The 10,963-nt window shown below is 59.5% G+C and overlaps 1 protein-coding gene across 1 annotated transcript; it reads left to right on the top strand.

Moving 5' to 3' along the window:
- The first annotated feature begins 457 nt into the window (after window positions 1–457).
- On the top strand, window positions 458–9,176 carry PCARE (photoreceptor cilium actin regulator). Its single transcript, XM_036436109.2, has 2 exons — window positions 458–4,289; window positions 8,618–9,176. The coding sequence occupies exons 1-2, from the start codon at window positions 655–657 to the stop codon at window positions 8,793–8,795; spliced, it is 3,813 nt and encodes a 1,270-aa protein (XP_036292002.1). The 5' UTR covers window positions 458–654; the 3' UTR covers window positions 8,796–9,176.
- Window positions 9,177–10,963: the final 1,787 nt, after the last annotated feature.

Here is a 10,963-nt window from a genome sequence, read left to right on the forward strand (position 1 = left end):
AGGGCCCTCTCCCTTCTGCCGTCAGTGGGAGCTGGGTGTGGAAGGGCAGGTTGGAGCACACGGGGCTGGTTTGCCCTTCGTACCCTGTGAAGGTCACTTCCCTGCCAGGAGCTGTCCCCGGGGCGCCCATGCTTCTTTCCCACAAAATGTCTCTTCCAGAGCTTTGTGCAATTATGGCTCACTTCTCCAGGTTTCATATGGCCTCTGGACAGAATTAAAAGCATAAGCACGTGCAGAGATAATCCGCTTCCCAAGAGGGTAAATGCCGAGAAGTTCTATATTGGAGCACACCGCCGGCGCTGACTGGCTGGGGCGTGATTAGCCTAATAGGCTTACAGTCCCACTTGCCGTCCACATCTGCCAGGACACGAGCTCACGCAGGCCCCTAATCCGGGAGCCCGCGGGAACCCTTCACAATTGCCCCACTGCTCGCTGACCGCAGAGGGGTCAAAACTTCGGGTAACAGGCACCATCACCTCTACACGGGGACCAGGGAGTCAGAAAGTTTGTTCCAAGTTGAGGACACGATACCACGGACTTCAGAGGATTCTGGCCCGGACATTGCCTGGATAGACCAGTAAGACTGTCTTTGGCTTGCTGTTTTGTTGTGATTCTCTGAGGGTCGAGGGTGGGAGATGAATACAAGCTGAAATCATGGGGTGTACACCTTCCCACAGTGACATTATTCACAGCGTGGCTAAGAGTGGCATCCAGTTTTTTAAAAAGCCCAAAGCAGTCCTGCCAGGAAGTCCGGGGGCCAGGGAGAGGGGTGCCATCCCCGTGCTGGACGGAAGCTCTGCCTGCTATGACTCTGGGGGGGCCTTGTCCTGGAGACAGAGGCCGACAGAGGGGCAGCCGGGTCCCAGGTGGGCCCAAACCTTGGCTGAAGGTCACGGTCAGCTCACAAGAGATCCCACTGCAGGCAACAAGGAACCTCTGGAAGGGCTGATCCCAGGAACCAAAACCTCCCCCTCCCAGCTGAACACATCGCACAGCCACATGGCTGAGGACATCCCATTCAAGACGCAGAGCTCCCGCGAGTCACAGGGGGAAGCTTTCTGTGGGGAAGAGAGTGCCACCCAGGGGCCTGCCCTGTGGGAAAAGAACCCCAGATGCCCCAGTGAGTCCAGCCAGCGGGACCTCCGTTGCCAAGCCGCCCTTCCCGCTCAGGGGTCTGGAGGCAAGGTGGACTTCCCGGAGCCCCTGGTGAAGGCCCACCAGCACGCGTACGCCTACCTGCATTCCTGCCTCTCCAAGTACGAGGCCATCCTGAGCCTCGCCCGCCAGGCCGCCCAGACCCGGGAGCTGCTGCAGCCCATGGTCAGCCTCCTGCTGCTGTGCTTCGAGGAGGCCAACCAGCTCCTGGGGGAGATCTCCCGGGAGGGAGAGGCGCTCCTCCGGGAGTTCGGGGGGGATCTGGCCTGGCCGTCCAGGAAAGGGGAGCCCCAGGAGCAGCCGGATCTCCTGCAGCAGCTGCTGCAGTACACGGTGCACCGGCTGCAGGCGCTGGGGGGCGTGGTGGCCTCGCTCACCAGCGGCTGCCTGCAGGGCTCCAGCAGCCACTTCCAGACAGCCACCCGCCACCTGGGGAACCAGCTGAGCATGCAGAGGGGCACGGATGAGCGCCTCCTAAGGACGCTGGGGCAGCTGGAGAGCCTGGCGAGCAGCCGCAGTGACCCTGGCGGGCAGGGCCCACCCTTGTGCTCCGAGGACAGCGGCATCGGTGCGGACAGTGAGCCTGTGCACCAGGTGGACAGGCTGGGCAAGCAAGCCAGCTGGGACTGCACGCCGGAGCCTGCAGAGGGGAATCCGGGGATCCTCCCTATGGCGGAGGCCTGCCTGGTGGGACTCGCCTGGCAGCAAAGCCCGTTTTGGAGGGGTTCAGACCGACCCCAGGACTGCCCGCTCTCAGGCCCTCCCGGGGCCAAGGTGCAGCCAGCAGCACAGGGGGGAGCAGGGAGCCGAGGCCCCTCCAGCTCAGGCCCAGAAGGTGCTCCCTGCAGGCCTGGGGGGCTGGGCAGAGGCAACTCATGTGACTCCTTAGGGGCCGGGGTCTCCGTGGAAGCACCTCTCGCTAAAGGCCCCGGGTTGGTGGGCACTCCCTCCCTCGGAGCAGGAGCAGACAGCAGCACGGAGGAGAGAGAGGAGAGTCTCCACCCGCGGCCCCGCTCCTCCCCTGTGGGCCCGGAGAGCCTGTTTGAGCCACACCCCGGGAGGCTGGGGAGCCCCCAGGTGCGGGAAATGATCCTGAAGATGAAGGAAGCCATCAGTGACAGGATCAAGTTCGTCCCCGTGTCCTCTGGGCACCTGGACTGGGCCGAGGAGGAGGAGAGGACAGCGGTCCCACCAAGACCGAGCACGGCCCATGGCAGCAGGAGCAGCCCCCAGAGGCAGAGGAGGTGCCAGTCGGAGGCATCTCTTCAGAGCCACATGGAGGAGCTCTCCCTCCAGGAGCTGCGGAGGGTCCAGGGAGACCTGAGCCGGCGGCTGGAGGCCTTCCACGCCCTGGGCAGCCGAGGGCCGGGGCAGAGCAGGGGGCAGGCTCTGCTGCCCAGGGCGGCATCGCTGAGGCCCAACCACCACGGCAGGGGCGCCCCCAGCAGCACCATCAGCAAGCTGAAGGCCTCTCTGGCCAAGAGCTTCAGCATTCTGCCAAGTCAGGACAAGAGCATCCCTCAGAAACGCCGTCCCCGCCCGGAGGGTGAGCAGCTTCCAGATGCCATCCCGCGGGGGAAGACGGCCGGGGAGCCGGCCAGGGCCCAGGACTGGGCCGGCAGGGGCCAGCCCCCCAGACCCTCAGTCAAGAAACTCATTGAAACCTTCAGTCCCCCTGAGAGTCTGCAGACACTGGGCGAGTCCAAAGACCCCGGGCCGGGCCCCTGCCTCAGGAAGTGGGGGGTCCCCATCATGCCCCCCCGATTTCCCATATACAGGGGGCTAGCCCCGCTGTATCCGAAGCCCCAAATCTCTCCAGCAGCCGGCCCAGGCGGGAGGCCCTTCGCCCCCCTCTTTCCCCCTCTGCCGGCAGCGCCCACGAGGGAGGGCCTGCCCTGGGAGGCAGAGGACCCGGAGCACCTGCCCCCACCGCCCCTGGAAGTCCTGATGGACAGGTCCTTCGTGTCTCTGGAGCCCCCCGAGAGCAGCGAGCTGGCGGGGAGCTCTCCTGAAGGGACTCACGTGCCAGGGCCAGGAGAGGCTGGCTCTGCCCGGAGACCATGGGCTTCCCCGAAGCTAGGAGCCTCCGTGAGTCCCGCGGACCTGCTGCCCAGCAGGCACGTGGCCACCCCCACCGGGCCCCGCAGCACCGGGCCAGGGGGCGGCAGGAGCGGCTGCAGCCGGGGGAAGCTGGCCGGGGACCTCCACCCCCCGCCAGCGATCAGCCGAGACCCAGAGGTGGAGGACGGCGGGGCTCGGGGCCAGGCGCGCGTGGACAGGCCCGTGAGCCGCTCCAGGCACCCCCGGAGGGCAGTTCCCTGGCACAGCTCCAGCCACACATCCGGGCAGAACAGGACCTCAGAGCCCAGCCTGCCCAGACCGGCTCGGGGGCCGCATTCTTCTGAGGCCCCGAGGCAGAGCCAAGAGCGCAGCTCCCTGCCGGGCAGGAAGGCCTCTCCTACCCGGGCACATGGGGCGCCCAGAGCAGACAGGAGGCACCCAAGCCCGTTCTCCTGGCACAGACCCGCTCAGCCCAGTGTCCCCTCTGTGCACCGGTCCCCCAGCCCCACCATCAGCCCTCCAGCAAGCCCCAGGGCGCTGAGCCCCCCAACAGTGACGCCACCCCAGCACAAGCTGCCCAGCCCTCCCCCCGAGAGCCCACCTGCTCAGCACCAGATCTCCAACCCCCAGGCCCAGCGCACAGATGCACGGTCTCCGGCCTCTGCTCCCTCCCCTCCCTCTCCAGAGTCCCCCGCTCAGGGGCACAAGGAAACAAGAGGTTCTGGAGACTCTGAGGCGGCCACAGCCAGGGCCTCTGAGAACATGTGTCCCGTGTGCTGCCCAGCCACCTCCTCTCTGCTCGAAGCTAAGTCGTCACTCGCAGCAGCCCACCCGCCCACCCCAGCGCTGCCACCTGCGGCTGGGGGCCCTGGAGAGACCCCCACAGGCTGCTGCAGGAGCAGCTCAGGGCCACGACCGAGGGGGGGCTTGCAGCGGGGAATGACCCTGTGTGCCCTCAACCCTCAGCCCTTCGTCAGAAGGACAGCTTCTGACCGCCAGCCGGGCGTCCGCCTCCGCCTGCCTGCCCCCGGCACCACCGGCCATGCTTGTGAAGCCCAGCGTGGCCAGAGCAGGTAAGGAGAGCCCTCGGGCCATGGCCCCCCCATTCCCGGAATAGACCAGACTCGCCCTTCGGGTTGTCTGGATCCATAGCTTTCGAACTGTGCTCCAAGAGAAGAGACAATTAGAGAAAAGGGTCTAGGAATGCCCAGTCCCCCCCACCCCTTCTCACAGGCATTCCCAAAACTGTGAGCAGCTGTGCTTTCATTTGTCACTCCTTTCGGGCTCCTGAGATTTGCTCTGAAAAGCGGTTCTGCTGCGATACAAACACAGCAGAAAGCCATCACGTTAGCCCAGCCGCCCAGCCCGGTATTTCCGAGGCGGGAAACGGAGATGGCCTGCTTTGCCCCTGGCCGAGTCCCTGTCACCCTGTCCAGGCCCAGCAGCCCGCACTCTGTCATTTCGGCTCCCCTGCGTTAGACCAGCATCAGGGGGGAGTTCGTCAAAGGCTTTGGCCCCGGAACCCCTTTAAAACTCTTAAAAACCACAGAGAACCCAAAAGAGCCTCTGAGTATGTGTGTGGGATCCATCACTGTTCACTGTATTGTAAGTTAGAATTGGGAAAGGTTTGAAATAGTATTAGTTTTTGAAAGCGTGTGACCCCATTGTATGTAAATGTGAATAAGATATCCTTGGGAAAGCTAACGCTATTTCCACAACAAAAACCTTCCTGCGGGGTGGCCCTGCCTCACAACCCCGCCAGCCTCTCTCGAGCAGTGGCTTCAGGAAGAGACAGCTGACTCTCAGAGGTCCCAGCAATCAGTCTGCTGTGCTGTCACAAGTCAGTCAGACAGGAAAGCCACTCTGCATCCATGGGAGAACGAGCGAAAAGGGCGCATACCAGTTCGGAATCATTATTAAAATGGTGTTGACCTCATAGACTAAGGCGACCAGACGTCCCGCTTTTGGCGGGACAGTCCCGATTTTTAACTATTTGTCCCGTGTCCCTCAGCGTTTTAAAAAAGTCCCGATTTTTGTGCCACGGGATGCGGGACAAATTGTTAAAAATCATAACATCTGGCCACCCTTATCATAGACCCCTCCCACAAAGTGTCTCAGGGACCCCTGGGGACACATGTTGAGGAGGGCTGGTCCTGGAGATGTGGGACAGAAATGTTTAGCTTCCCGTCCCCCAAGGACCTGCCCTCACTTCTCCCCGAGTCCAGCCCCCGTCCCCCGCCCCCTCCCCTCTCCCTTCAGAAGCCTGGAGGGCAGGAAGGAGACTCCCCATCAGCTCCCTTAGCAGACTGATCTAAGTGTGCTTTCTTGTGAGGGCAACCGACTCGTCTGCCATGGGCCCAGCATGCAGACAGGCCTGTGCACATGGTGCCATGGGCCAGGAGCCACTGTCTAGCCTGAAGGAGAAGTGTGTCTTTGCCAGAACCGTGGCATGGAAGGGGACGGGGAGGGGGACATAAATCTGAGGCCTATTAAAGAGGAAGTGCTATCAGTGTGTCTGGGTATCAACTCAGACAAAGCTCACCAGCGTCCACCCCGCTCTCTGGCACTGCCCGCGGTTGTGTAAATCAGCAGCCCGTGGCTGCCCAAGCGATACAGCCTGCAGCCCCCACAGCCTGTCGAGGCGTAAACGGTCATTTTTCAGCAGCGAGCTCGGCAAGTCAATTTTAAAAAAGATATTATCTCGGGAAAGTTGTGCATTATTACAGTTACATAAACTTCCCCAGCCCCTCGAAAGAAAATGAAGTATTGATTATTTTTTGCAAGAATCTTAATATAGTGCTGCTCTTTTTCTTAAATCCAAAACGGGCTTCCCGCAGCACCATGCCTTTCATCGGAGAACCGCTCTAAATGTTAATGCATGATCCTTCACGCCAGCCACTCGCTCCGTTATTAGATTTCTAAAACCGGGCCCTTCAGGAAAGATCAGGCACAATAAGGTGGCATTAATTAAAAGCACTACCGTTTCTAAAACACCAGGAGCAACAGCAAAGCAGCAGAAAATTGTTCAAGGAGAAAACAGTGCCCTTCTCGGAGGCTTTTCCTCAGAAAAGGGCAGCCAGAAAGTTTGTTTTATGTCCTGAATCTCCATGCTTGGAGATATTTGGGGGGGGGGGGGGGGGGGGGTGCAGGGGGGTCAACACCAGATGCAGGTCAGCTCTAGGTCCCACGGGTGTGGCTTGAGAGAGAGGAGAATTCACCAACAGGCATCTTCCCAAGGTCACGTGGAAGGTCACACGATGACTCGCACCCATGCCCCTGTCTCCTGGTGAGCCCACACCTCTGAGCCATTCCCAGCTGTGAAGCTGTTCACTCCCCATGCCCCACTCCCGCCTCCGTCCCCCCTCAGCCCTGTAACGTTGGCGTCCGGGAGCAGAAGTGTGCCGACTATGAGAACCCCAAGCCTTCTCCACTCTGTAGATGCCAGGCATGTTGTCCTGCCCTCCTGCAGATGGGAAACCATTCCAGGAAACTGCCACGCACCAAGCCTGCAAGCCAGGTACGAGAGCCAGACCCAGCCAGAACCCGCTCACAGCGGCCGGTTCCTCGGGCAGGGACTTGCAGGGACACAGCCTGTGCTAGGTCACCTGTGCTAGGCACACGCCCTTTTATAGAAAAAACGATATTTATATCTAGCCGGTCCCGGGACTCAGAGGATTGGGAACATTCTCGGAGGCGTGCCCAGGAAGCTCAGTGACCCAGCTCCACTGTTCTTATGTGGAAAGTCCTGGTGGAGGGCCGCTCTCAAGGACTCTGCATGCTGGGGCACTTGAGCATTTGGCAAGGGTCCAGACTTTCTCCCCTAAATGTGGTGCTATTAGTCTGTAGGACTGGACCCCCCAGGCAGGGTCTCTCTGTAGCACGCGCACGCACACACACACACACACACACACACACACCATTTCCTGGCTCAGGCTACCTGAGCAGAACCACAGTCAATGGCAACCAAGGAAACAGACCTCCTAACCGGAGCTTCATGCAGGCGTGGGCAGGCGTGGAGCCTGGCTGAGGCTGGGCAGGAGTTCTAGGATCACATCCTGGCTCAGATCTCTTCGTCAGCCTTCACCAGCTCTGTGTGCCACAGCCTGTCCTCTGGGCACGCCCCTCCCGTTCCTGCCAGCGGCTCCCGGGAGCAGGGGGGAGAAGTAAGGTGTGAGCTGTGGCCCCACAGGGTCCGGCAGGGGCCTGGGATGGGGCCAGATCCCATTGCAGATGAGATTGGTTCTAGGTAGCGTGCATGGTGGGTCCCTCACAGCCTGAAAATCATATGTGTACCAGTCTGATACACCCCTCTCCCCGCCACCTCACAACCCCCCATTCCTGCCACCGTAATCTTGGTGGGATCCAAACTCAACCGTGTCCTCCACTGGACGCCCCACAGGAGCCTGGTCACACGGAGTTGGGCCCACGGCGTGCTAGAGCCCACGGAACCGTCAGGAGCGCGCTGACACGGGCCAAGGGAAGGGCCTCTGGTCTGTGCACACCCTGCCCAAAGGTGACCGGTGGAGAGGCTGTGGCCTCAGTGCTCGTCTGCCGTAGACAGGGTGGTCCCAGGGGCCCTTTCCAGGGGTGACTTCCTCTTCTTGCTACAGAGCAGCACAGGGTGACAGCTGGCCGTTTACTGAGCTAATTAACACACTAAGAGCTTGGCAGGCTTCACCCAATGTTGATACCTCTGAGTGCCCTATGAGATGGGCACTATTATCATCTTCACTTTACACAGAAGAGAACCAGAGAGATTCATTCACATGCTGCGGGTCACACAGCTGGTGAGTGGAAGAGCCAGGACTTGAACCCAGACAGCCAGACTCCACCCTCCCTGCAGCAATCCTGAGGCTCCCCACGCACACGGGGCGTCCCTCCCAATTCAGAGCCCCCCTCCCTCTGTCACTTAGCAGCCAGAAGGTCCGTTCTAGCCACACGCCAGCCCCGGGCCACACCACTTCCCTGGCCCTCCATTCAGAAAGAGGGTGGCAGCTGAGAAAAGCAGGAGACTAGGGGGAGGGCTGTGTTGGTGGTGGTGTTTTTAAGTCAGCTCGCTGAGCCTAGCCCTTTATTAACTAAGAGCTTTAAAAACAAAAACAACATCAAGGCCGGATCCCAGAGCTCCGGAGGGAGTGGCTTTGCTCAGAGCAGCAGGATCCTGGGGATGAGAGGAAGAGCAGGACTCAGCCTGTCCATCGAAACTCCAGGAGCTTGGCTTCCACCGTGCCTGGCCACCGCAGGCAGGCGCCTGGAGGATGGCACCTGCCAGGCAAACCTGACACAGAAAGGCAGAGGCCTGGGACAGACAGGGTGGGGCCAGAGGGAGAGCAGAGAGCAGGGTGGGGCCAGAGCAGCAGCAGAGGGCTGTCTGATGGGCACCTGTCCTTTCTCTCGGCAGCAGCAGTGAGGGGAGCCCCAAGAAGGACACCGAGCTGTGGAGTGGCCCCTGCGCCCCAGAGCTGAAGGGCGGCAGGGCTGCGTCTCCCCCGGAGCTCTGCGTGCTGGGCCACGGGCTGCACTGGGAGGCCAGCGCCGGCCGCACCCAGGACAAGCCCCAGCGGAAGGAAGTGGCCTGACTGGCCAACGGAACATCAGTGAACCCCGTCACCCAGTCACCCCAAAGGCGAAGAGAAGAGTGACAGCCGAGAGTCAGGCTGCCCCCGGATGGTGGGCCAACCAGCTCCCCGGGGTGTCCCAGAAAGGCCTGGCCCGGCCCACAGGTCTGCTAAGTCATGAACAAGCACTGTGTTCAGTGCCAGCTCCTGGGTCCTCTTGGGATCCAAAAGTCAACTATAACTCTCGTAATCCTTCCAGCACCGGCCTTCTCTTAGGGAGGGATGTCTATGCCCAATGGGCCAGGTGTTCTACCTGAGTCAGCCCTCTGAAACTGTCATATCCTCACCACAATAAATGCAGCAGGCAGCATGTTCCCGGTGTTGCAGGTCAGAAAACCAACGCACCCCTCACCCAGAAGCTTGCCTGAGGTCACACAGCCAATAGATGGGGACCTAGCATCTATGGCCTCCCATGACATTTCATTGCTCATGAGCATCCACCACTCGCCGTGCAAATGGTTGGAAAGCTCTATGTTTGAAGCTCAGCATTCACGACCCCAATAAGAGCCTTATTTGGAAAGCTGGTTACTCCGGAGATGAGAAGACTGAGGTGGAATTAAAGTACACAGTCCCACCCCTGTCCCCTTTCTCTTCTCCCCCTTCTCCAGCTGAGCACCAAAGCCCCAAACACAAAGTTTCCAGCCCATTCGAGCAGCCACATCACCTCTCAGGCTGAGTCTCAGAGGAGCATCTCAAGTGCTCCGCCCTCCGTGTCCACATGCCTCTCAGACTGAGGGGGCACAGCCACGCCATCCAAACAAGCAGCTTATTCTCCAAGCCTGGGCTTGGAGGTGGGGGGGTGTAGGTGAGGTCTCTCATGCAGCTCCCCCCACCGCCCCCGGTCTTGTTGGCCACCTTTATCGGGTCACCTGCCTGCAGAACTTCTGCTGGAGTTGAAATTGAAGTGAAGAGCGGTCATTTGTGCCAAAAACCTGCTTCTGCCAACAAGCTAGATCTTTGCTGTGGACCTTGGAATGTTTCCATTGGAGGCTGTGGAGTGTTTTCTATTTAGGAAAGAATTTGCAGTAATTGGGTGACTCAATGCGGCTCAGTGGGTTGTCACAAGACAAGAATGCTCACCCATGGGGCACAGCTGAGAGGCAACCTTCCAGTTCTGCTGCATAGCTGACTTTTTAAGCTTGAGGAAATTATAGACCTCAAGTCCTTTTTTTTTTTTTTTGAGAGAGAGAGAGAGAGAGAGAGAGAGAGAGAGAGAGAGAGAGAAACATTGATGTGAGAGCATAGCATCAATTGGCTGCCTCCTACGCACCCTCTCGGCCTCTACCAGGGATCTAGCTCACAACCCAGGCATGTGTCCTGACTGGGTATCGAACTCACAACCTTTCGATGCATAGGACGACACCCAACCAACTGAGCCACACCGGCCGGGGCTCAAGTCCTTTCTTTCTTTTTTTTTTTATTATATATTTTATTGGTTTTTTTTGTTTTGTTTTTTGTTTTGTTTTTTTACAGAGACGAAGGTAGAGGGATAGAAAGTTAGAAACATCAATGAGAGAGAGATGTGCCCACAACCAAGGTACACGCCCTTGACCAGAATCGAACCTGGGACCTTTCAATCCAAAGGCCAAAGCTCTATCGACTGATCCAAACAGGTCTTAGCTCAAGTCCTTTCTTGTTGAAACAAATCATGACCCAATAACATGTTCACCTGGGTCCTGGGGACTAAGCTGTGACCTCAGGGTAGGCCATGAGTCCAAGTAAATGAATCTCACCCTGACTTGTCCAGCTATTAAAATAGGGGTGACAGGGATCAACTCTTCAAAGGCCCTCAGGAACAGTGATGGAACTACCGAGAGGGGCCACACCGGACCCCCTGTTGGGAATGTCTGTGCTGCCCCGCCCAGCTCATGCAGCTCACGCTTTCCTGGAAGCAGCCCTAATCCTCAGGGCAGAGCTCAGGCAGCAGGGCAGGTCCTGGGACCCAGCCAAACCCCGGAGCCTGTGGGTGGACCCTGGGAACTACAGGAAATGGGAGGCCGTCCAGCTGCCAGGCAGGGCCGGGCTGAGGTAAGCGTGTGAGAACATCAGGTTTAGGATAGAAAGCCAGGCAGTCTACCTGCAGCGCCAGGCCTGCAGCGGGTAACGAGGCGGGGGTGGGGGCTGGGTCA

The sequence above is a fragment of the Pipistrellus kuhlii genome, unplaced genomic scaffold, assembly GCF_014108245.1.
Source record: "Pipistrellus kuhlii isolate mPipKuh1 unplaced genomic scaffold, mPipKuh1.p scaffold_m20_p_13, whole genome shotgun sequence".
Taxonomy (NCBI): Eukaryota; Metazoa; Chordata; class Mammalia; order Chiroptera; family Vespertilionidae; genus Pipistrellus; species Pipistrellus kuhlii.